Raw genomic sequence first — 25,737 nt, 5'->3', positions numbered from 1 at the left:
TGTTGTCCTGTAGATCCAGGTGCAAGTCACTCCACAGTGCTTCATGACCAACCTCTTGAAGCACTTTATCATGGTGGATGAGGGAGATGAGGCTGAGTACAGGGCTACAGTAGGAAACTTTATCACATGGTGTGAGCAGATTTATCTGCAGCTTAATGTGAAAAAGACTAAGGAGCTGGTGGTGGACCTGAGGAGGGCTAAGGCACCGGTGACCCCTGTTTCCATCCAGGGGGTCAGTGTGGACATGGTGGAGGATTACAAATACCTGGGGATACGAATTGACAATAAACTGGACTGGTCAAAGAACACTGAGGCTGTCTACAAGAAGGGTCAGAGCTGCCTCTATTTCTTGAGGAGACTGAGGTCCTTTAACATTTGCCGGACGATGCTGAGGATGTTCTACGAGTCTGTGGTGGCCAGTGCTATCATGTTTGCTGTTGTGTGCTGGGGCAGTAGGCTGAGGGTAGCAGACACCAACAGAATCAACAAACTCATTCATAAGGCCAGTGATGTTGTATGGATGGAAATGGACTCTCTGACAGTGGTGTCTGAAAAGAGGATGTTGTCCAAGTTGCATGCCATCTTGGACAATGTCTCCCATCCACTATATAATGTACTAGTTGGGCACAGGAGTACATTCAGCCAGAGACTCATTCCACCGAGATGCAACACGGAGCGTCATAGGAAGTCATTCCTGCCTGTGGCCATCAAACCCTACAACTCCTCTCTTGGAGGGTCAGACACCCTGAGCCAATAGGCTGGTCCTGGACTTATTTCCTGGCATAATTTACATATTATTACTTAATTTTTTATGGTTTTATATTGCTATATTTATACTCTATTCTTGGTTGGTGCAACTGTAATGAAACCCAATTTCCCTCGGGATCAATAAAGTATGACTATGACTATGGATTAAGTGTTACTGTACAATCGTTATTGAGACAGGTTACTGGAACAAGGTTCTGGTATTAGTTCTCTCTGTGGAAAACATTAGTCTGTGGTGCCTAAACAATATTGATAAAGCAGATCGATCCATGCTGCCAATGTATGCTTTCACAGATAACTGGATAGCTTGCCTATCAATGATAATGACTGTTTAAATCACTGCTCCAGGGATTCCATTGGCCTTTCACCAAAGTAACATCAAGAGATTGCAGCTATCCCCAGGAAGTTCTGCTTTGGCCTATTGTACTACCTACTAATTAAGCAGACAAATGAACAAACTGCTAACTGATCTTTAATGTGGAGAAGCAGGGAGGAGCTATGGACAGATTAAGGGAAGCGTATCTACTCTGAACAAACTAAATAGAATGTCTGCTCCTCCTCCCACTCCAGCACTATGAAAGCTCATTCTAGCAGTTGGCCGCGGTAACATTCATCGCAAGCAGTTTGTCATGGAGGATGCAACCGCTTCTAGCAACAGTGCTAGCATCTCGCAGCTACTGCAATGCCAATGCAATTTTATGCTGGTGATCACAATATCCTGTAATCAAAGTTTAATTAATTGAATCTGTAGACTGCAAATGGAATGATTGGGGAAGTGATTTTATTAGCACACTACCCTTTTATCTCCAAGACCTGATTCACATTGAGCCAAGGAAAATTTAATCAGCAAGAGTTGTCAGATGGTGCTGGTGGTAGACGGCGATGTTTTGCGGGCAGCTCACAAAAAAAAACTTCTGGATATACTTTGATTTCAAAATGAATTTAGAATAGGTATATAAATCTATTCTGTAAAATCTGACCCTAGTTGGTCAGGGATCCCAGGGAGGTTGTAAGGAAAGCTTCTTTCTCCATTGTAGTTCAAAGCTTCTGTTCTTTAGTCACTTTTTAATGAGGAAGTGGGTGAAATGTGTAATTACTCTGTAATCTGCTCCTGCTTTTTCCCTAATTAGGCTGCTCACTAGTTCTGTTGTTTGCAAATGAGCGTGACTACAGCCTTTATCCAATGCTAAGTGCATGCACAGCTCAGCCGGGACCTCAGTGTGGCAAGAGGCTGGCAGCAATTAAAGCCAGCCTGCGCTACTTAATGAAGAGGTACCAGTGCAAATGTTAGTCCTTAACGCTGCACAGGTAGCTTGTGCATATTTCCTCAGTGCCGTTTAGGCAGGAGAATTGCTGTCCTCCTGCTGAGAGTCCTCCCCTCCTCTCAGGTCGAGTTCTGCATGGATTCTGCTCAGTCTCCCTTGCATGTTGTCCTCAAGGGCACTGCCTGCATGCATGTGTGTGCATGTCTGGTTCCATGGTTCAATATCCAAAGTAAACTTATTATCAAAGTGAATATATGTCACCATTTTCTTGTGGCATACACAGTAAATCCAAGAAACGTAATAGAATCAATGAAAAACCACACCTAACAGGAAAAACAATCAATGTGCAAAAGACAACACACTGTGCAAATACAAAAAGGAAAAAGATAATGAATAAATAAACAATAAATAGGGAGAACATGAGATGGCGTCCTTGACAGTGAGTCCATAGTTTGTGGAGGGTTCAGTATGTGGCGGAACAGTTCAGTGATGGGGCGAGTGAAGTTATCTCCTCTGGTTCAAGAGCCTGGTGGTTGAATCGGAATCAGAATCAGAATCAGGTTTATTAATACCGGCGTGTGACGTGAAATTTGTTAACTTAGCAGCAGCAGTTCAATGCAATACATAATCTAGCAGAGAAAAAATGTAATAATAAAATAAAAAAAGAAAAAAAAATAAACAAGTAAATCAATTACGTATATTGAATAGATTTTTAAAAATGTGCAAAAACAGAAATACTGTATATCTTTAAAAAAGTGAGGTAGTGTCCAAAGATTCAATGTCCATTTAGGAATCAGATGGCAGATGGGAAGAAGCTGTTCCTGAATCGCTGAGTGTGTGCCTTCAGTCTTCTGTACCTCCTACCTGATTGTAACAATGAGAAAAGGGCATGCCCTGGGTGCTGGAGGTCCTTAATAATGAATGCTGCCTTTCTGAGACACCGCTCCCTAAAGATGTCCTGAGTAATTTGCAGGCTAGTACCCAAGCTGGAGCTGACTAGATTTACAACCTTCTGCAGATTCTTTCAGTCCTGTGCAGTAGCCTCTCCATACCAGACAGTGATGCAGCCTGTCAGAATGCTTTCCACGGTACAACTATAGAAGATTTTGAGTGTATTTGTTGACATGCCAAATCTCTTTAAACACCTAATAAAGTATAGCATCTGTCTTGCCTTCTTTATAACTACATTGATATGTTGGGACCAGGTTAGATCCTCAGAGATCTTGACACCCAGGAACTTGAAGCTGCTCACTCTCTCCACTTCTGATCCCTCTATGAGGATTAGTATGTGTTTCTTCGTCTTACCCTTCCTGAAGTCACAATCAGCTCTTTTGCCTTACTGTCGTTGAGTGCCAGGTTGTTGCTGCAGCACTATTTCACTAGTTGTCATATCTCACTCTTGTACGCCCTTTCGTCACCACCTGAGATTCTACCAACAATGGTTGTATCATCAGCAAATTTATAGATGGTATTTGAGCTGTGCCTAGCCACACAGTGATGTGTATATAGAGAGTAGAGCAGTGGGCTACGCACACACCCCTGAGGTGCGCTAGTGTTGATCGTCAGTGAGGAGGATATGTTATCACCAATCCGCACAGGTTGTGGTCTTCCGGTTAGGAAGCTGAGGATCCAATTACAGAGGGAGGTACAGAGGCCCAGGTTCTGCAACTGCTCTATCAGGATTGTGGGAATGATGGTGTTGAATGCTGAGCTATAATCGATGAACAGCATCCTGACGAGGCTGTTTGTGTTGACCAAGTGGTCTAAAGCCATGTGGGGAGCCGTTGAGATTGCATCTGCCATTGACCTATTGTGACGATAGGCAAATTGCAATGGGTTCAGGTCCTTGTTGAGGCAGAAGTTCAGTCTAGTCATGACAAACCTTTCAAAGCGTTTCACCACTGTCGCTGTGAGTGCTACCAGGCGATAGTCATTAAGGCAGCTCACATTATTCTTCTTAGGCACTGGTAAAATTGCTGTCTTTTTGAAGCAAGTGGGAACTTCCACCCGCAGCAGTGAGAGGTTGAAAATGTCCTTGAATACTCCCGCTAGTTGATTGGCACAGGTTTTCACAGCCTTACCAGATACTCCATCGGGACCTTCTGCCTTGTGAGGGTTCACTCTCACTAAAGACAGCCTAACATTGGCCTCTGAGATGGAGATCACAGGGTCATCAGGTGCAACAGTGATCTTCACAGCTGTAGTTATATTCTCCCTTTCAAAGCGTGCATAGAAGGCATTGAGTTCATCTGGTAGCGAAGCATCGCTGCCATTCACGCTATTGGGTTTTGCCTTGTAGGAAGTAATGTCTTGCAAGCCCTGCCAGAGTTGCTGTACATCCGATGTTGCCTCCAAATTCATTCAAAATTGTCTCTTTGCCCTTGAAATAGCCCTCCACAAATCATACCTAGTTTTCTGGTACAGGCTTGGGTCGCCAGACTTGAATGCCACAGATCTGGCCTTCAGCAGACGACGTACCTCCTGGTTCATCCACGGCTTTTGGTTTGGGAAGTAAGTCTTTGTGGGCACACACTCATCCACACAGGTTTTAATGAAGTTAGTAACAACTGCAGCATACTCATCCAGGTTCGAAGATGAATCCCTGAATACAGTCCAGTCCAGTCCAGGATTCAAAGCAGTCCTGTAGACGCTTCTGTGCTTCCCTTGTCCATACCTTCTTGGTCCCCTCTACTGGTGCTGCAGTCTTCAGTCTCTGCCTATACTCAGGGAGTAGAAGTACAGCCAGGTGATCAGACTTCCCGAAGTGAGGGTGTGGAATAGCGTGGTAGACATTCTTGATGGTGGTGTAGCAATGGTCCAGTGTGTTGTTTCCTTTGGTATTGCAAGTGATCTGTTGATGGTAATTGCTTTGTGATTTTTTCACACTGGCCTGGTTAAAATCTCCCAAAACGATGATGAAGATGTTTTGTGCATGTTGATCCCATTACTCAGATCATTGGAAGCCTGCCTGACATTGGCCTGAGGGGGAATGTAAACTGCTACCAAAATGACCCCAGAGAACTCTGTGGTTGAGGAGTGATAACTGTTTCTGAACCTAGTGGCGTGGGTCCTTGGGGAGAAGCTATTAGGTTAAGGTAAAATTGTTTGCTATACCACTCTTTGTGGACATTAACAACTTCAGATAACTCCAAAAAGAATCCCAGACTTTCGAAATTGTGACAAGAATTAATCAAAAGCAATCCGCAGTGAGGTAACTGATGACCATAAATGGTGCTCATAAACTGCCAAGAATATGTTCCATTGTGCAGCATTAAAAGTGCCATTAACTGGAACACTGAGTACCAAAATGGCAGTGCTGGGATCAAATTAGTGCTGCCTACTGCTTGCTGCTGGCATCTTTTTACATTACATACATTCAGCAGAAGTTAGTTGCCCACTTGCTGACGGCCTTGCTAGAATGGCGTCCAGTGTGATTCATTCTAGAAACAAATAACTATGAATTCCACTTATAGTATCCTAAAATATATGTGTCATGAATAGAAATGTTGTTCCCCAATAGTGATAATGTTGTTTGTATATCTTGTTAGTGTTGCATTTATTGCTTATATTAACCATCCTAATATAACTAGAAGTTCAAAGTAAATTTATTATCAAACTACATATATGTCAGCATATGCTACCCTGAGATTCAATTTTGCAGGTGTTTATAGGAAAATAAAAGAATGCAATAGAATTTATGAAAAACTATAAATAACAAAGACTGACAAACAACCAATGTGCAAAGAAGACAAATTATGCAAAGAATAATAAAAAGTAAATAATACTGAGTTGTAGAGTCTTTGAAAGGGAATCTTTTGGTTGTGGAATCACTTCTGCTGTAAGAGAAATTATCCACACTAGTGCAGGAGCCTGATGGCTGTAGGGTAACAACTGTTCCTGAACCTGGTCGTGTGGGACACAAGGTTCCTGTACCTCCTGCCTGATGGTAGTAATGAGAAGAGAGCATGACCTGGATGATGGGATCTTTTGCTTTTTTATTGTATAATGGTGATAATCCAAATGTGACATTAGTTGTGCTAATATTTGTCCAGTATCACTAGTGATACTCAGTCTAATCAATAAAGGACAGAATGGATCAATGAACATGCATCTTGTCAACATGCTCAACACTGCAGCTGCTGTGGACAGCTTGTTTAATATGATGCAATTTTTGTTTTTCCCCTTAGGTAGGGTTTGCATTGCCCAGTCACTGAAAATCCCTCGGGAGCCAAAGCCAGGAGAATTTGACAAAATTATCAAGCGCTTGCTGGAAACCCCCAACGCTCGTGGAATAATTATATTTGCAAATGAAGATGACATCAAGTGAGCATTCTTTTTCTTTCAGCTTGATGGTGTTTAGTTCTGCCCCCTGGAGTGCTGGTCCGAAATCTTTAGTTGTCTTGTTTTCAGTGTTGATGATGCTGAGGATTTTAGTGGGAGTTCAGGAATACTGGAAATGAGTGAAAGGAGTTGAAAAAATTGATTTGTAATCATCACGCATTTTCCTCTGGAGCACGGGGAATTCCAATGCAATTATACATTTGACTGCTGCCTCATTCCTCCGGGAAATGGAGCTGGTTTTCAGATGCCTACACTTGCAATAGATCAGAAACTAACAGGCAAGGTGGGAGAACGTGTCAAAGTGAGCTCGTCATGATTTAAATCTGAAGAGATGGCTGCTTCGTGAGATACAATGCAGTCTTCAAATATGTGCTTTTCCTGTATTTTGTCATGTTTTTGCCTGTCAAGATGTTTGTCTGAGTATATTGCACTTTTGCCCATCAGTGTTGGGGTGTAGTGGAGGAGGAGATGAGATGAAAAGATTGTTACCATTTTGTAGTGCAACACTTAACCACCCTGCCCATCCAATCTACTTTCTGCTTTCCCCACTCCCACCCTGCCATCCTTTTCTCCACAGCCGTCTACTGGAGGCCGCCAAAAGATCCAATCAGACAAAGCACTTCCTCTGGGTTGCTTCTGACAGCTGGGGTTCAAAGGTCGCGCCCGTCCACCTGCAAGAAGACGTTGCAGAAGGGGCTGTCACTATCCTTCCCAAGAGAGCCTCAGTTGAAGGTAGGATTACTTCAGGTTCTCATCCCTGATTCAGTCACCTCTTCTTGTGCTCTGATTGATATTCACTGAGTCGTGATTGCACTCAGGGGAAAGTGCCAAACTCAGTAATATTTCCCCCAGAATTGAAAAGGTCACTGCTGAGGGGAATTGGCTCCAGACTGTGTTAATCTATTTATGCCGCAAGCTATCAAAGCTCGAGACATTAGAGATAAGTTTTTCCACACTACTTGGCTGTAACGCTTGCTGCTTAAATTTTAGGACAATTTGGAAAATAATTTTAAAGACGCAAGAAAGGAAAGAAATACCAATGTAGACCCCACTCTTGCTTTATTTCTTAATTCTGTGTGTTCTTGATAGTTTATTAAGTTCTATGCAATGTTCAGTACTTGATATTAGTGCAGCTCTATCTCAGTTCTAGCAACCTGGGTTCATTTTTGATCTTTGGCACTGTCAATGTGAATTTATGTGTTTTTCTTGTGACCTTCCCCTAGCTACTGCCAAGTTATCTGATTTCCCCCACTTCCCAAACATGTACTGGTTAGGTAGGTGAATTGGCACTTGTAACTTAGGCTTACTGTAGGTGGGTGATTAAAATCTCAGTAGATGTGCGATTGAGGGAGAGAAGGTGGGGAATAGCTTTGCTCTGAGAGTTGAAATGGACTCTGGGCCAAATGTCAACAGAGAATAAGGCTGATTCTTTTTGCTTTTCCAGGCTTCGACAGATACTTCAGAAGCCGTACATTGGAAAACAACAGGAGGAATGTCTGGTTTGCAGAGTTCTGGGAGGAAAACTTCAATTGCAAATTAAGTTGGCATGGGAAGCGGAATAGCAAGGTCAAGAAATGCACAGGTAATTAAATGCACTTTAATTTAGTAAAATCAGTGGATAGCCAACTCTTTCCATTGATTTAGACCAGACATCAAGGTAAAGCATTTTCCAAAATGGGTAATTCAGCGACAGTGATGAGTAATTTCAAGGTTTCATTTCTGGCATGGTTCCTGCCTGAAGTTACCTCACATTACCTTGTAGTAGTGAATAACCTTTGAAGAGGTTTGACGTGGAGTTAGTCTTTGCTGATTAACAAGCATCTTTTCGGCCATCACAGCCACTCGACTGATATTATTAGTCTGAGTGGACCCTCCATTCTTGTCTGGAGATTCATGGTGGGACTTAAAATTTAGAACATAAAAACAAGGATGTAATGGTGAGGCCTCATGTGGATGTAGTGTGAGCAGTTTTGGGCCCCTTATCTAAGAAAGGATGTGCTAGCATTGGGGAGGGTTAAAAGGAAGTTCATAAAAATGATTCCTGGATTGGAAAGCTTATCATAGGAAGAGCATTTGATGGTTCTGCACATGTTCTTGCTGGAATTTAGAAGAATGGGGGGGGGGGATCTCATTGAAACCTATCAAGTATTGTAAGGCTTAGATAGCGTGGATGTGGAGAGGATGTTTCCTATAGCGGGGAAGTCTAGAACCCAAGGGCACAACCTCAGAATAGAGGGATGTTCATTTAGAATAGAGATGAAGAAGAATTTCTTTAGCCAGAGGGTGGTGACTATATGGAATACATTGCCACAAGCAGCTTTGGAGGTCAGGTCATTGAATGTATTTAAGGCAGAGATTCTTGATAAGCTAGAACATGAAAGGTTACGGGAACAAGGTAGGACAATGGGGTTGAGAGGGAAATGGATCAACCTTGATCAAATGGTGATGAAGACTTGATGGGCCAAATAGCCTAACTGTGATCCAACGTCTCATGGTCTTAATGATAAATCCTTTGAAAGACTGGGGGAAGTGGCTGGTCTTTTGTAATGGTACTTTGTGAAACAGCTGTTTCCTGATAAGTTGGCATGCCATTTGGTGCAAGTGATGCCAGATAGCATTGCATTATAATTAGGAGTTGTGAACAAAGTTGAACACTGCCATATTTTGGAAAATGCACTGTACATGACCTTGTGATGCAGAGAACGCAACTGAGTGTGATTGGATCCTGGACTCCACACTAAGTCACAGCACTCACAAGTTGCAAACATCATCTTCCTTTGTGTCAGATGACTTCTGTTGACCTTAGTCTTGTGAGAGCTTCTGGTGCCAGAGTCATGTCAAATGTCACCTTGTTGCCAAGACCATTTACTGCCCATTGCTGCTGACCGTCAGATCTTGTGCATGTGTGTAACAAAATCAGGAGGTGAGATATTTCAGCCAGATCCAAGTGATGTGTTGGGAGCAGAGTCCTGGTGTTCAGGAGCCTAACTTCCATTATGTCCAGGTTTGGGGCAGGATTCCTGATACTTGCAATGATTTTAGTGGCCTGCTCATCAAAACCCTCACATTTCTTGTTCTTTTACCTCAGAGCGTATCGCACTTTCGTCAAGTGTGGTGCATTCCTAATATACCTGCTTCATGGAATGTTTAATGCTTACCTGAACTGAATGGCAGCCAAATCCTAGCAGACAACCAAAACAGCACTGGACCCAACTGGATACCAAAATGGTCATCAGCATCACTGGCTAATAACAATGATTTTGTATCATTTGCATAGAAATTTGTGCAATTTCTGTCATTGACGATTCTCATGAAATGAAATAAAACAACAGATGTTGCAGAGGGGCTGAGAGTGGAAAGACGGAAGTTCATAGTATGTTGAGGTTGGAGAGACTGAGGTCCATCGTGTTCTGGGGCCTGAGAGACTGAGAAAGATTGTGTGTTGGGAATTGAGAGGCTGGGTTTGAAAGTATGGCGATTCACGGGAGTGGGGACTGCGTATCAGGGTTTGAGGGTCTGGGTCATTGCTTGTGCTGGAGATTGAGGGTCCAAATCCCACAGTATGGCAGAGAACGAGGTTTCCTGTCCTGCCATGTGCTGTGCTTCAAGGATCTGTGCTGAACAGTGTTCTGATGGTTCAGGATTTGGAATTGGGTGTGGGAAGCAGCAAGGAGCCATGTCAACAATATGGATTGTTGTCCCACTGTCATGTCATCACCCTGTCACTTTGATGAAAAGGGCTAGGTAACCCAATAGCAGGCACCATGGCTGTGACGTGCTGCCTGTTCCCGCTTCCTCCTTATGTCTCTGACATGGTGATCACTTTGTGAATGCAGGGTCATTGATGACAAGGATTTGCCAGATGAGCATTGCAAGGGAAGCTAATGATCCAGAAATAGTCTCTGTTATCTTTCTAGCAAAACATTGATTTTCAGGATTATAATGCGGTGACAAAGTATTGTGCACTTGAATTTCTCGGCTGAAATCTTTTGTATTCAGTTAAGGTGTGATTATTAGCAAGAGCAGGAAAGGATTTAGATGAGAAACTGTACAATTTTGCTATCAGTATAATGTTGTTCTCTGCATGAACCATTTTTCACATTTCTGTACTATCACAATGGTTTAATTTGTTGACCTTAAACATTTTCACCGGCTTTCTCTAAGTCTAATCAGCTAAGTGTTTTCAGTGGATTCAGACTTTCACATGAAGCCACACCCATCTTTGTATCTATCGAGAATTCTCATTGGCTCTTAGCATGTGGAATGCACATGTTTAGAAATGTCAGTAAAATGGAATTATGAGCCAAATGGTTCAGACTATTTTCTTGATGATTTTGTTCAAAAGAGGTTAACATTTTAAGGAAAAGATAGACTATTTAATGTGGAGGTAATAGCCTGTGGTATGTCTGCCAAGTAAATTCATGCAGTTTTGGAATATAAGTGACAGGAGCAAGGATAAGTCATTTGACCTTTTGAATCTGCTCAGCCGTTCATTAGGATTATGGCTGATGTTTTTCCTCAAGACCAATTGCTCGCACTGCCTCCGTGTTCAGCTATTCTCTGAACCTCCAAAAATCTATCAATACAACAATCTTAATGACATTCTCAGCAATTCTCTGCAGTAAAAAACATTCAAGCAAATCACCAGCCTCCGAGTGAAGAAATATCTTCAAGTCCCAATTAAGAGGAGGCTCATGATAAAGAGCAGAGAGAGAATGATAGAGCACATTGCTCCAACAAACCCTGCCTTTGGCATTTTGGTAGGATGTTCCATTTAGACCCCTGGCCTGTTCTTCACCATTCATGTTTAAATGTCCCCTATTTGTATTTATCTTAATCTGCTTTAAAAATGACACTCAGTATAGTTCTACTCATTTCAGGCTGGAAGTTCTCAAGCTCAATCAACATTTTGCTTAATTTAGATTTTCCTTTTAATGTCTCTAATTGCTGTATCAATCATCCTTAAACTTTGAGCTTTGTTCCTCGCTGTTCCCCCACTAGAAAAATCCATTATTTAACTTGCCATTAAAAACAATCTGGATTTCCCCAGTGAGGAACTGAGTTCCCTTTTTCCTTATGCCAAACTAATTGCCCACTTCTGCATTCTCCATAAGGCCTTGAAATTCCTTCTGAAGCGTAATCATAGAGTAATTCAGTGTCGAATCAAGCCCTCCAGCCCACAGTCCATACCGACAAACAAACATCCATTTAAACTAATCCTATTCTTATTTCATTTAATTCTCCCCACATTCCTATTAACTCCCACCCAGTTCTATGCTTGGGCAATTTACAGTGGCCAGTTAACCTTTTGACCTGCATGGGTTTGGGATGTAAAAGAAAACAGGAACACCTGAGGGAAATTTATGTAGTCACGGGGACAACATACAAACTCCGTACAATCAGCAGCTGAACTCTGGATTGCACCAGAGGTGAGGATTGAACAAGGTTATTGCAGCTGTGAGACAGCACCTCTACCAACTGCCCAGAACTTGACACAATACACTAACTGAGGCCTAACTAGTTCCTGTCAAGACTCCTGTACTCACTGCTTTTGTGGATGAAAGATCTGTTATTTCCTCCAAGGTTTTCTTATCTTACTCTGCTCTCATATCACCATATAACAATTACAGCATGGAAACAGGCCATCTTGGCCCTTCTAGTCCGTGTCGAACTCTTACTCTCACCTAGTCCCACCGACCTGCACTCAGCCCATAACCCTCCATTCCTTTCCTCTCCATATAGCTATCCAATTTAACTTTAAATGACAACATCGAACCTGCCTCAACCACTTCTGCTAGAAGCTTGTTCCACACAGCTACCACTCTGATAAAGAAGTTCCCCCTCATGTTACCCCTAAACTTTTGCCCTTTAGCTCTCAACTCATGTCCTCTTATTTGAATCTCCCCTACTGTCAATGGAAAAAAGCCTATCCACGTCAATTCTATCATAATTTTAAATACCTCTATCAAGTCCCCCCTCAACCGTCTATGCTCCAAAGAATAAAGACCTAACTTGTTCAACCTTTCTCTGTAACTTAGGAGATGAAACTTAGGTAAACATTCCAGTAAATCTTCTCTGTACTCTCTCAATTTAGTTGACATCTTTCCTAGAATTCGGTGACCAGAACTGTACACAATACTCCAAATTTGGCCTCACAAATGCCTTGTACAATTTCAACATTACATCCCAACTCCTATACTCAATGCTCTGATTTATAAAGGCCAGTATACCAAAAGCTTTCTTCACCACCCTATCCACATGAGATTCCACCTTCAGGGAACTATGCACCATTATTCCTAGATCCCTCTGTTATACTGCATTCTTCAATGCCCTACCATTTACCATGTATGTCCTATTTTGATTAGTCCTACCAAAATGTAGCACCTCACATTTATTAGCATTAAACTCCATCTGCCCTCTTTCAGCCCATTCTTCTAACTGGCCTAAATCTCTCTGCAAACTTTGAAAACCTACTTCATTATCCACAACTCCAACTACCTCAGTATCATCTGAATACTTACTCATCCAATTTACCACCCCATCATCCAGATCATTAATATATATGACAAACAACATTGGACCCAGTACAGAACCCTGAGAAACACCACTAATCACCGGCCTCCAATCTGATAAACAGTTATCCACCACTGCTCTCTGGCATCTCCCATCCAGCCACTGCTGAATCCATTTTACTACTTCAATATTAATACCTAATGATTGAACCTTCCTAACTAACCTTCCATGTGGAACCTTGTCAAAGGCCTTACTGAGGTCCATATAGACAACATCCACCACTTTACCCTCATCAACTTTCCTAGTAAACTCTACAAAAAATTCAGTAAAATTTGTCAAACATGACCTTCCACGCACAAATCCATGTTGACTGTTCCTAATCAGACCCTAATTATCCAGATAATTATATATACCATCTCTAAGAATACTTTCCATCAATTTACCCACCACTGACGTCAAACTCACAGGCCAATAATTACTCTTAGAACCCTTTTTAAACAATGGAACAACATGAGCAATATGCCAATCCTCCGGCACCATCCCTGTTTCTAATGACATTTAAAATATTTCTGTCAGAGCCCCTGCTCTTTCCACACTAACTTCCCTCAAAGTCCTAGGGAATATCCTGTCAGGACCCAGAGACTTATCCACTTTTATATTCCTTAAAAGCACCAGTACTTCCTCTTCTTTAATTATCATAGTTTCCATAACTACCCTATTTGTTTCCCTTACCTTACACAATTCAATATCCTTCTCCTTAGTGAATACCGAAGAAAAGAAATTGTTCAAAATCTCCCCCTATCTCTTTTGACTCCGTACATAGCCGTCCACTCTGATTCCTTAAGGGACCAATTTTATCCCTCACTATCCTTTTGCTATTAATATAACTGTAGAAACCCTTTGGATTTATTTTTACCTTACTTGCCAAAGCAACCTCACATCTTCTATTAGCTTTTCTAATTTCTTTCTTAAGATTCTTTTTACATTCTTTATATTCCTCGAGCACCTCATTTACTCCAAGCTGCCTATATTTATTGTTGATCTCTCTCTTTTTCCGATCCAAGTTTCCAATATCACTTGAAAACCATGGCTATCTCAAACTTTTAACCTTTCCTTTCAACCTAACAGGAACATAAAGATTCTGTACCCTCAAAATTTCACCTTTAAATAACCTCCATTTCTCTATTACATCCTTCCCATAAAACAAATTGTCCCAATCCACTCCTTCTAAATCCTTTTGCATCTCCTCAAAGTTTGCCTATCTCCAATCAAAAATCTCAACCCTGGGTCCAGTACTATCCTTCTCCATAATTATATTGAAACTAATGGCATTGTGATCACTGGACCTGAAGCACTCCCCAACACATACCTCTGTCACCTGACCTATCCCATTCCCTAACAGGAGATCCAACACTGCCCCATCTCTAGTTGGTCCATCTATGTATTGCTGCAAAAAACTATCTTGCACACATTTTACAAACTCCAAACCATCCAGCCCTTTTACAGAATGGGTTTCCCAGTCTATATGTGGAAAATTAAAATCTCCCACAATCACAACCTTGTGCTTACTACAAATATCTGCTATCTCCTTACAAATTTGCTCCTCCAATTCTCGCTCCCCATTAGGTGGTCTACAACACACCCCTATAAGTGATACTACACCTTTCCCATTCCTCAATTCCACCCAAATAGCCTCCCTAGACGAGTCCTCTAATCTATCCTGCCAAAGCACCGCTGTAATATTTTCTCTGACAAGCAATGCAACACCTCCCCCTCTTGCCCCTCCAATTCTATCACACCTGAAGCCATGAAATCCAGGAATATTCAGTTGCCAATCACACCCCTGCTGCAACCATGTTTCACTAATAGCTACAACATCATATTTCCAAGTATCAATCCGTGCTCTAAGCTCATCCACCTTTCTTACAATACTCCTAACATTAAAATAGATGCATTTAAGAAACTCTCCACCTCTTACTCTCTGTTTATCCCTAATGGTGCAAACAACTTTGTTATCTTTTTCTTCTTTCTCCCCTACATCTTTCTCTATTTGTGAATTTACCTCCTCTCTCCTAGTCTCTTCAATTTGATTCCCACCCCCAACCATTCTAGTTTAAAGTCTCCCCAGTAGCCTTCGCAAATCTCCCCGCCAGGATATTGGTTCCCCTAGGGTTCAAGTGTAACCCGTCCTTTTTGTACAGGTCACACCTGCGCCAAAAGAGGTCCCAATGATCCAGAAACCTGTATCCCTGCCCGCTGCTCCAATCCCTCAGCCATGCATTTATCCTCCACCTCATTCCATTCCTAATAAATGTCCCAGCAGTCATGAATCTTGTTCGATCATACCTAACTATGTGAGGTTCCTGAGCCATTCAACAAAAAAGCTTTGCTAGGAATGACAGGGGATCAGAAGCACATTTTAGACTCCTCTGTCCCTTTTCTGCCAAGGATACACATTGCAACAAAAGGACAGGCAGGTAGGTGGAGGAGGTAGGATGGCTCCTCTAGTAAAACTGAAATCAAATCTTTAGGAAGAGGTGATCTAGAATCAGAAGATCTGTGTTCTTGTGGATTGAGTTAAGAAATTGCAAGGTTAATAAAACAAACTCATGGGAGTTGTATGCAGGCCTCTGAACAGTAGCCAGGATGTGGGATATAAATTACAATGGGAGATAGTAAAAGTATGTAAAAGGGAATGTTATGGCAGTCATGGGGGATTTCAATATGCAGGTAAATTGGTAACATAGGTTGGTGCTGGGTCTCAAGAGAGGGAATTGTAGAATGCCTATGAGATGACATATAGAGCAGCTTGTGGCTGAGACCAGTAGGAGAAAGGCAATTCTGGATTGCATGTTGTGTATTGAAAGAGGGATGTGAGCCAGGTTGATAGGCAAAATTATTTTGCATGAGCCTCACTTATAGTAGAGGATCCTATTTCCCCCTCTATTGGTCTCCCTCACTATCTGTTACTCTCCTAAGTAAGACATCAATTAAAAGGTGGACTAATGTGCCAATGATGGGGACACATTCAAGGTTCTTTTGCTGCTTCCATTTGTTGTAATTTACAGATAATCAGAATTCACTGCTGGAATCTTGCTTTATAGTGGCTAAGACTACGAGATGAAGAAAATCAGAAGTTGTAGAAAGCTACCAAATTAAGATTAATGCATTGTAACTGTAATTTGGGACAACAGTGTTTACTCAAGCCAGTGCAGAAGGGTTGACACATTGCATTTATCTCAATTGTTTATTCTTGGAAAACACTTTTTACCAGTAAAGGAACTCAGTGCTGTCCCTGGAGAAAATTCTGTTGGCCTTAAGCACTTTAAAATAGACTTTGCCAGTGCAGGTTTTGCTTCCTCCTATTCATTTCAAAGCTCTAGGGAACTGGGAGGAAAAGACACATTGTCAACCAGTTTGCACACTTCTCCTTCGCATAATCAGGATAGCTTCCCATGTGAAGAGTTACTTCTATTCAGTAAATCAAACCCCCTTGTCATTTGTATCCACAAATTTCTGAACTGATTCTCAAAGTTCTGATTTTCTGATCTTAAACCATCTCATTCCACACGTTGACTCAAGGGAAGAAGCTCTAGGTCTCAGTTTGAAGTCTAGGCTTCAAAATTTAATTTAAAATATAATACCAAATCTCACTTCCCATACCCACGAAATCCTTTCTTTAATAGCTGCATCAATGGCTAAGTAGCTCATTGTTCTCAATCTTTCTTTAAAAATAGCTTTGGGAAATCAGCATTCTTGTTCTCTAACCTGCAAATGTTCCAGCTAACAAAATTTCTTCAGGCACCTGGGGTCTTAATTTCTTGACGTGAAGCAACTGTAAGTTGTTTAGAGGCATTCGAGGGATAAATAACCTGCTACTGTATGACTGTACACTGTGGATTACTTAAAACCACCCAGCAAGTTGATTAAGCTAATTGTAATATAGGTAACTAAATGTCCCAGCAGTCATACTACTTGCTTGCTGTAACCTTGGGTATAAAGAATCTGCAAAGTTTGTTTCTGATATAGACTGTTATAAGAGGATATGTCACCTGTAGGTTCCACTTATTGGATTTTGATTAGCTCCTTTCAGCTGACATGCACATAACAGGCACAAAAGAAAGGAAAAATACAAATTGCCTTTGGCATAAATCTGCAAATGTCTACAAATTTCTGTATTGCTTTTGTAACACACTAGATGTATAGAACTGGTTGAGCCTCTGATGAAAGAACTACCATTGAGAATATCTTTGAATTATGCACCATACTAGTACTGTGAGTCATTTCTAAAGTTAAACTGCTTCTTTGGGGTACAAATTTCATGTGTTGAATTGGTTCTGAAATAACATTTTCAAAATTTACGAAGTATTAGATTACTGTAACCAAATCTAACTGGAAAATTGTTCTTTGTATTTTATAATCATTTTCAGCCATTTAAAATTGTGTCACTCAGCTGGTAGAATGACAATGTGATTTAAAACTTTTCTTGAGATTGGCTGAATCAGTCAGAGTTTACTAAATTACCACTCTAAAGTAATACTTCAATATGCATTTAAAAAAAACCCTTTGATCCACAATTTTCCCTAGTTTTTAGTTCCACAGTTGGGCAGATATTCAAGACTACTATACAAGGCTGCTTAGATGTTGGGGACAGAGTGTACGCCCGGCTGCTCACTGGAAATTTCCTGCTTGCAAGCCAGTGTTATTTCTTCATGGAATCCAGCACTATGGCCTAAAATTCCATATGTTCCCTTGGCTTCAGATTTAATGGGTTCAAATGCTTTCTCATTCTTTCAATTTTTAATTCTGTTTTTTTAAGGCGTAACTTCTTTTACAGTCCAAGCATGCTAATGAAGATGCAGTTAAGCCCTTCGACGGCTTTCACGGCCATTTCAGCCTTGGAGCAGAAATTGTTGGCAGACATAAAATGTAACAGCAGAATACCCGCTCCCGGGCCTTCCCCTGTAGCCTTCCAGTTCTCTATCATACATGTGCCTATCTTAGACAGTCTCTTAAGTGTTCCTAATATATCTGTCCCTGACAGTGCATTCCATGCACCTCCCAGTCTATGTGTAAAAAACTTATCTCTGCCATCCCCCCATACTTTCCTCTAATCACCTTAATATTGTGCCTGCCCTGGGAAGGGTCTCTGGCTATCCACTTAATCTTTGCCTCTTATCATCTTGGACACCTCTATCAGGTCACCTCTCATCCTCCTTAGCTCCAAAGAGAAAAGCCTTCGCTTGCTAAACCTGTCCTCATAAGATATGCTCTCTGATCCGGGCAGCATCCTGATAAGTATCCACTGCACCCACTCTAAACCTTCCACATCCTTCCAATAATGAGACGACTGGAACTGACCAGAATATTCAGACAATTCTAAAGGAATTAGTGATCAGTGAGGAACCGAGCTGATCAGTTTAGAGCTGGTTTCTTTACGAAAGTTCTCACTGGGGTACCTGCTCCAGGTGAGAGTAATATCAGGTGGAGATGTAGCTGGCGGTTGAGGTTGGAAGAAATTTTGGGCCTGACTATGTTGGTTTGGTAATGTGCAAATGAGATGGGAGTGAAAACCTCGAAGGAATCATTCAAAATGAGCCAAATTTAGATCATCATTTGTACCAGAAATCCCCACAGCACTTACAGCTTGTACTCACTTGCTAAATATGTGTATGGAATGGAGGGAAAATTCTCTATGAGTGATCTTCCCACAATTAGTGTGTTTAGCCCGGATCAATCACAGTGAATTAATTGTAAATCTACCTTGCCTGCACTTAAGTCTCCAATATTCTTTTGAACACATTTTTCCGCAGTAATATCTGCTTTATGTTTGGGCTTTGTGTTGGTTTTATTAGTATGCACAGAGAGGTTTGTGCTGCGAGCTATTTTGATACTGCAGTGACCTTTATGGATGGAGAATCATTGGCAGAGTTGGCCCTGGCTCTTAACGGTATACATGGCAGAGGATTATTGATGAAGCAGATGCCTTAGCTGTATTCTGTGTTGTGATCCAAAGCATAGTTTGTAAGTATTTAACTGTCTTGCAAGTGATGCATTATGTGGCTGGTCCCGAACAGGATAACAAATGTTTGTGGACTCTGACGTGCTGTGGTCCTAGAGGGCCTCCTGTTGCAAACAGTAGCATCCATGGATATTATTCGACTGGTGCTTCCGTGATGAACAGTTCCCAATTCATTCATTTAGTGGCAACAATTGCTCCTCTTGACAAATGCAAAGGCTGAATTTTAAACCTTTGGTCCATGGATCACTGAGGAGAATTTTAATACACAGAAACAGGCAGATTTGGGATGTTAGAAACTTCATTTCCACCTGCCTCATAGCAGCCTCCTTCTAGATTTAACACACAAACAACCAATCAGCTTCCTGCTTTATTCATTACTTTAGGGAGGCTGTATGCCACAGAATTGATCTCCATTTTAAATTTATGCTGTCAACACAGTTTCCACAGGAATCAGGGATCTAGAGAGCTTGAGGGTAGTGAGGACTGCTGAACCCAGCTTACTTCCATTCCCCCACCTCCCGATCAGTTCCCATCTCCACTCTTCCTTCAGCCATGAACCCCCACTCCACTTTGGGATGCCATCCAGTCCTCAGCTGACATATCTCTCTTGCTGGATTTAGGAGCCGTGGGCCATAGTTTGCACCCTCCACTGCTCCCACAGGCCCACTTTCCAATCTTTCCAATAAAACAAGATCATCGAATGGAACAGGCTGTTTGGCCCAAAATATTTGCACTGACCATTCTATATTCCTTCAATCCCTGCTTGTTCACGTACTGTATCTGCCCATATGTCGCTTAAGCATTGCTATTATTTCTGCACCCACCACCACTCATGACATAAGAACATAAGAAATAGGAGCAGGAGTAGGCCATCTGGCCCATTGAGCCTGTTCCACCATTCACTAAGATCATGGCTGATCTGACCATGGACTCATCCCCACCTACCTGCCTTTTCCCCATAACCCTTAATTTCCTTACTATGCAAAAATCTATCCAACCTTGTCTTAAATATATTTACTGAGGTAGCCTCCACTGTTTCATTGGGCAGAGAATTCCACAGATTCACCACTCTCTCGAATCTGAGGCTTTGTCCCCTGGCTCTAGTCTCACAAACAGTGGAAACAACTTTCCTGTCTCTATCTTATCTATCTTTTTAATAATTTTATATCTTTCTATAAGATCTCAGTCAGTGTTGGCGAGTGGCCAAGTGGATAAGGCTTTCGTCTTGTGATTTGAAGGTCGCTAGTTGGAGCCTTGGCTGAGGCAGCATGTGTGTCCTTGAGCAAGGCACTTAACCACACATTGCTCTGCGACGACATCGATGCCAAGCTATATGGGTCCTAATGCCCTTCCCTTGGACAATGTTGGTGGCGTGGAGAGGGGAGACTTGCAGCATGGGCAACTGCTGGTCTTCCATACAACCTTGCCCAGGCCTGCGCCCTGGAAACCTTCCAAGGCGCATATCCAAGGTCTCATGAGACTAACAGATGCCTATATAAAAAAAAGATCTCAGTCCAGGCATCTATCACTCTCTGTGTTACATAATTTACCTCATAAATCTTCATTAAACTTTCTACCTCTGACCAGAAAACTATACCCCCTTGTATTTCACATCTCTATCCTGGAAAAAACACTATTTGTCTGCTCCGTGTAAGCCTCTTGTTATTTCATGTACTTGTATCAGGTCATCCCTCAGCCTTGATGCTCCAGACAGAACAATCCAAGTTTGTTCAACCTCTCATAGCTAATACTCTCTAATCCAAGAAAAGTCCTGGTGAACCTGGTGGCAAGATAGCTCTGATGAACCACGGCAATGTGTTGCGGGTGCTTACAAAATTTCTAAATATACTTCTTCCGGACTACTGTCTGCGCAATTTGTGAAGCCTGTAATTTCCCTTTAAGCAACATACCTTTAAACTGCCTTAATGAACTAGCAACTTCATGATCTTCTGAAGGACTTGGCGGACTTTACTGACCTTTAAGTGGAAAAAGATACATCGCCAAGGCCGGAAGAGAGGGAGGAGGGGGTCTCCAAGCCAGACTGAAGTGCCAAGCATTGAAGGTTGCCTTACCCAGCACCTTGTTTGCAAATGTACAGTCACTGGAGAATAAGACTGAGGACCTAAGGGCAAGATTGTCATATTAGAGGGAAATGAGGAATTGCTGCATCTTGTGTTTCACAAAGACATGCTGCATGCATTGGTAAGACCTGGAGGCTGCTCAATACACAAATGAGACCTAACTACTGATATGGGGAAGGCAAAAGATGGCTGGGGAGGGGGTTTCTGTGTTTCATGATAAACTCTTTGTGGTGCTTGGACATGGTGGTTTTATCATACTCTTGTTCCCCCGACCTAGAACATTTAACATTTAAGTGCTGACCAGTTTACTTGCCAAGAGAGTTCTCCTTCATGATCCCGATTGCAGTTACGTACTGTCAAAAGCCGATATTAACCAGACACTCAAGATATTGAATGCTGGCATCACAGGTCAAGAAACAGCCCACCTCGACACATTTCAAATCATAGTTGGGGACTTCAATATGGCCTGTTTGAAGAAATATCTTCCAAGTTATCATCAGCATGTGATCTGCAGCACCAGAGGTCCCAGCACACATGACCACTGCTGTACTATGATAAAGAATGCATACATTTCCATGCCTGGACTTCATTTTGGGAAATCTAATCACTTGGCTGCCCTTCTATTACCCGCATACAGGCAGAGGCTAAAGAGCAAGGCTTCAGATACAGGGACCACAAAGAAGTGGCCACGGGAGACAGAGGAGCTACTCCAGGACTGCTTTGAGTAGGTGTACTGGACTGTGTGTAAGGACTCAGAGGATCTGAATGAATACACCACAGTTGTCATGGACTTTATAAAAACAGTTATAGACGAGTATGTGAACATTTTTCAGAGCCCTCTCCTATCAGAATTCCTGGACGAACCATGAGGTCTGCAATCTGCTGAAGGCCAGATCAGTGGCATTCAGTCTGGCAACCAAGAAAGATACAAGAGGTCCAGGTATGATCTCTAGAAAGCCATCTCATGTGTAAAGTGACAATTCTGGACCAAAGTTGAATCACTGAAGGATGCTCGACAGCCATAGAAAGGCTTGAACAGTATTACCTCTTACAAAAGGAAAGCAGGTGACAACGAGGCTTTGCTCCCTGATGAACTCAATGCCTTCTATGCTCGCTTTCAGCATCAAAACATGGAGTAACCTTCAAAAACTCCCACAGCCCCCGAGCACCCTGTGATTTCACTCTCCGAGGCTGACATGAGAGCATCCTTTCGGAGCATGAATGCACAGAAAGCATCCAGCGCAGATTGGGTACCTGGTCATATACCAAATACCTGTGCTGATCCACTTGCTGGTGTGTTCACTGACATCTTTAAACCCTCACTTCAGCACTCTGAGGGACATACATGCTTCAAGTAGGCTCCAATTATTCTGGTGCCTAAGAACTACATGGTAAGCTGCCTCATTGACTATCACCCATTTGCACTTACATCCACTGTGATGAAGTGCTTTGAGAGGCTGGTGATGAAACATATTAACTCCTGCCTGAGAAGCGACTTGAATCTGCTTAAATTTGCCCAATAGCACAACACGGTCCACAGCAGGTGCCATTTCATTGGTCTTCACTCAACCCAGGATCATCTGGACAGCTAAGATGCATATTCTAGGATGCTCGTTATCAACTACAGCTCTGCTTTCAATAATATCATTCCCTAAAAACTAAGCAATAAAAGCTCCGGCTTGGGCCTCAACACCTCCTTGTGCAATTGGGTCCTTGATTTCCTCACTTCCAGACCCCAGTCAGCTCATATTGGCAACAACATCTCCTGCACAGGTGCACCACAGACTGTATACTGAGCCTCCCGCTCTACTCACTTTATACTTTGACTATGTGACGTAACTCCAGTGCCATATTCAGGCTTGCTAACCACACCACCGTCACTGGCCGAAGAAAAGGTGGTGATGAGTCAGCATGCAGGAGGGATATTGAAAATCTTGTGAGTGGTATCACAATAGCAACCTCTCACTCAATGTCAGCAAGAGTGAGATTAACTGGAGCTGATTATTAGCTTCAGGAGGAGTAAACTGAAGGCCCATGAGCCAGTCCTCACTGGCAGATCAGAGATGGAGGGTCAGCAACTTTAAATTCCTCAGTGCCATCATTTCAGAGGATCTGTCCTGGGACCAGCATGCAATTGCAATTACAAAGTAAGCAAGGCAGCACCTCTGCATCCTTAGAAGTTTGCAAACATTTGGCATGACGTCTAGAACTTTGACAAACTTCAATAGAAGTATGGTGGAGCATATATTGACTGGTTGCCTCACAGCCTGGAATGGAAACTCCATTGTCCTTGAACAGAAAATCTTTCAAGAAGTAGTAGATGTGGCCCAGTTCATCACAGGTAAGTCCCTCCCTACCACTGAGCACACCTACACGGAGTGCTATTGCAGAAAAGCAGCTTCCATCATCAAGTACCCCTACCAGCCAGGCTATGCTCTCTTCTCGCTGCTGCTATCAGGAAGAACATACAGGAACCTCAAGACCCACACCACCAAGTTCAGGAACAGTTATTGCCCCTCAACCAGCAGGCCTTTGTACTAAAGGGAATGACTTCACTCGCCCCATCACTGAACTATTCCCACATCCTATGGACTTACTTTCAAGGACACCTCATCTAATGTTCTTGATATTAATTGCTTATTATATTTATTATTATTACTATTTTTCTCCTTTGTATTTGCACAGTTTGTTGTATTTTGCACAGTGGTTGTTTGTCCATCCTGTTGGGTGCGGTCTTTCATTGATTCTATTGTGTTTCTTGGATTTACTGTGTACGTCCAGAAGAAAACAAATCTCAGAGTTGTATATGGTGGCATGTATGTACTCTGGTACTAAATTTACTTTGAACTTTGAGCCTGATAATACACAGTCCAAAACCTTAATATTCCTCCTGTACTGGTGTGACCAGAACTGCACAAAGTACACCACTTGTGACATAACAAAAGTTGTTATAGCCAGGGGTTGGTAGTGGAGGTAATTTCCCACCACCTATTAAATGTTCCCAATGGCATGTGTCTCAAATAGTCTCTGATAACAAAGTCACACTCCCAGCCTTCATGTGTGGCTTAGGTTCTAGGCCTGGCACAACTATTTCTAGTGAAAGGAGAAGGTGCCTTAAAACCAGTCACTTCAGGTAGATGGAGCTCATTTGCCATGGTTGGCAGCTCATCTAGGAGAAGGAAAACTCTGATCTCAATCCTCCGCTGCCTTGTAGATATATCCATTCATTCGGAAGGCTTTGGGAGTAAACCCTGAGGAAAACTCCAGAGCTGGAATCCTTATATTCAACGTTCAAAGTAAGTTAGTTCAAATAATAAGTTCAGATAATAAATTAATAAGTAAACTCAAATAATGAAATAGTAAGTACAGTAAGTTACATTCAAATGTACGTTGACTGGCAACTCCAAACTGTATCTGTCTCTGTTCCTGCTTGGAGAGGAGAGTCTGCCACATGGGCAACAACTTGCTCTCCATATCATACTGCTCTGGCTTCCATATCAAGTAGCCAGCAGACATGCAAAGACCATGGTTGACCCTAACCAATGGAGGGCCTCTCTGACAGAGTTCCTCAGTATCCATTATCCCACCAAATGGTCTCTCTCTCACCCTCCCCTTCTATCCCCTGCTATGGGTCTGATCTCCATCAGAGTCCTCTGCTTTCCCAGTGTGATCTATTAGATCTTCCTTCTAATCATTTTGACCTCCCCACTTTACTGAATTCCTGTCCAATCCAACCTCAATAATGTTGATCAAAGCATCAGAGTTGACCCCTCCTGACTCCACCTCCCCTCCCCAGCTCTTTCACGCTCTCTCTCCATGACATGTTATTATTGAACAGCACTATAAAGGGAATACATAATTAAAACAACATAATGGATTATTCCCTAGCTGATGTGAAAATGTAATTTTAAGTGGAATGCAACTAATCGCTTTTAAATAAACAATGAAAGAATTTGTTGAGTTTACTAGCTGCTCAGTCTGTATATTTTTGTCTTTGGTTACCGTTTTTAGTGTAATTGGTAGTGCTAATTAAGAAGGTTGTTAGCATTATTCTTGTATGACTTTGATGACTCCTTGAATATTTGAACAACTGCTGAGCTTTTAAAAGAAGTGTAATGCAGACTTTGACAGGCAATGCGTGATAGACTAAGGATCACATGTGATGAAGAGGGAATACACCCAGACTGATTTTAATAATATTAGCAAATGTATTTTGGTATAGCTCACAGAGGTATCTTCAATGGTGAAAAAAACGTAATTGTAGTAGAAGTGCATTAGGTTAAACTGGCTCTTGAATGGTCTGGAACTGTAACGGGGTGAACCTTTCAAAGTTTAAAGTAAATAAGACCCTAAGACATAGGAGCTGAATTAGGCCATTTAGCCCATCGAGTCTTCTCTGCCATTCCACCATGGCTGATCCCAGATCCAGCTCAACCCCATACCCCTGTCTTCTCGCCATTTCCTTAGGTGCCCTGATAAATCAGGAAACTATCAATCTCTGCTTTAAATATACCCATGGACTTGGCCTCCACTGCAGAGAATTCCACTCTGGCTATTTTACTCTCTGATTTAAAAAAAATCCTCCTTACCTCTGTTCTAAGGAGTTGCCCTTTAATTCTGAGGCTGTGCCCTCTAGTTCTGGATACCCTCACCATCGGAAACATCCTCATCACATCCACCCTATCTAGTCCTTTCAACATTTGGTAGGTTTCAATGAGATCCTTCCTGCATTCTTCTAAATTCCAGTGAG

At 42.1% G+C, this 25,737-nt stretch overlaps 1 protein-coding gene across 6 annotated transcripts in view; it reads left to right on the top strand.

Moving 5' to 3' along the window:
- Window positions 1-25,737, top strand: part of LOC134351680 (metabotropic glutamate receptor 8-like) — a 440,260-nt gene that overhangs the window by 282,934 nt on the left and 131,589 nt on the right. For all 6 annotated transcript variants that reach the window (XM_063058170.1, XM_063058165.1, XM_063058168.1 and 3 more), the window contains 3 exons: window positions 6,218-6,353; window positions 6,949-7,103; window positions 7,816-7,953. In XM_063058170.1, the coding sequence (XP_062914240.1) occupies window positions 6,218-6,353; window positions 6,949-7,103; window positions 7,816-7,953 (429 nt within the window). The remainder of the gene's footprint in view (window positions 1-6,217; window positions 6,354-6,948; window positions 7,104-7,815; window positions 7,954-25,737) is intronic.

This window comes from Mobula hypostoma, chromosome 9, assembly GCF_963921235.1.
Source record: "Mobula hypostoma chromosome 9, sMobHyp1.1, whole genome shotgun sequence".
NCBI lineage: Eukaryota > Metazoa > Chordata > Chondrichthyes > Myliobatiformes > Myliobatidae > Mobula > Mobula hypostoma.
This window is presented reverse-complemented; position numbering and strand designations above follow the sequence as displayed.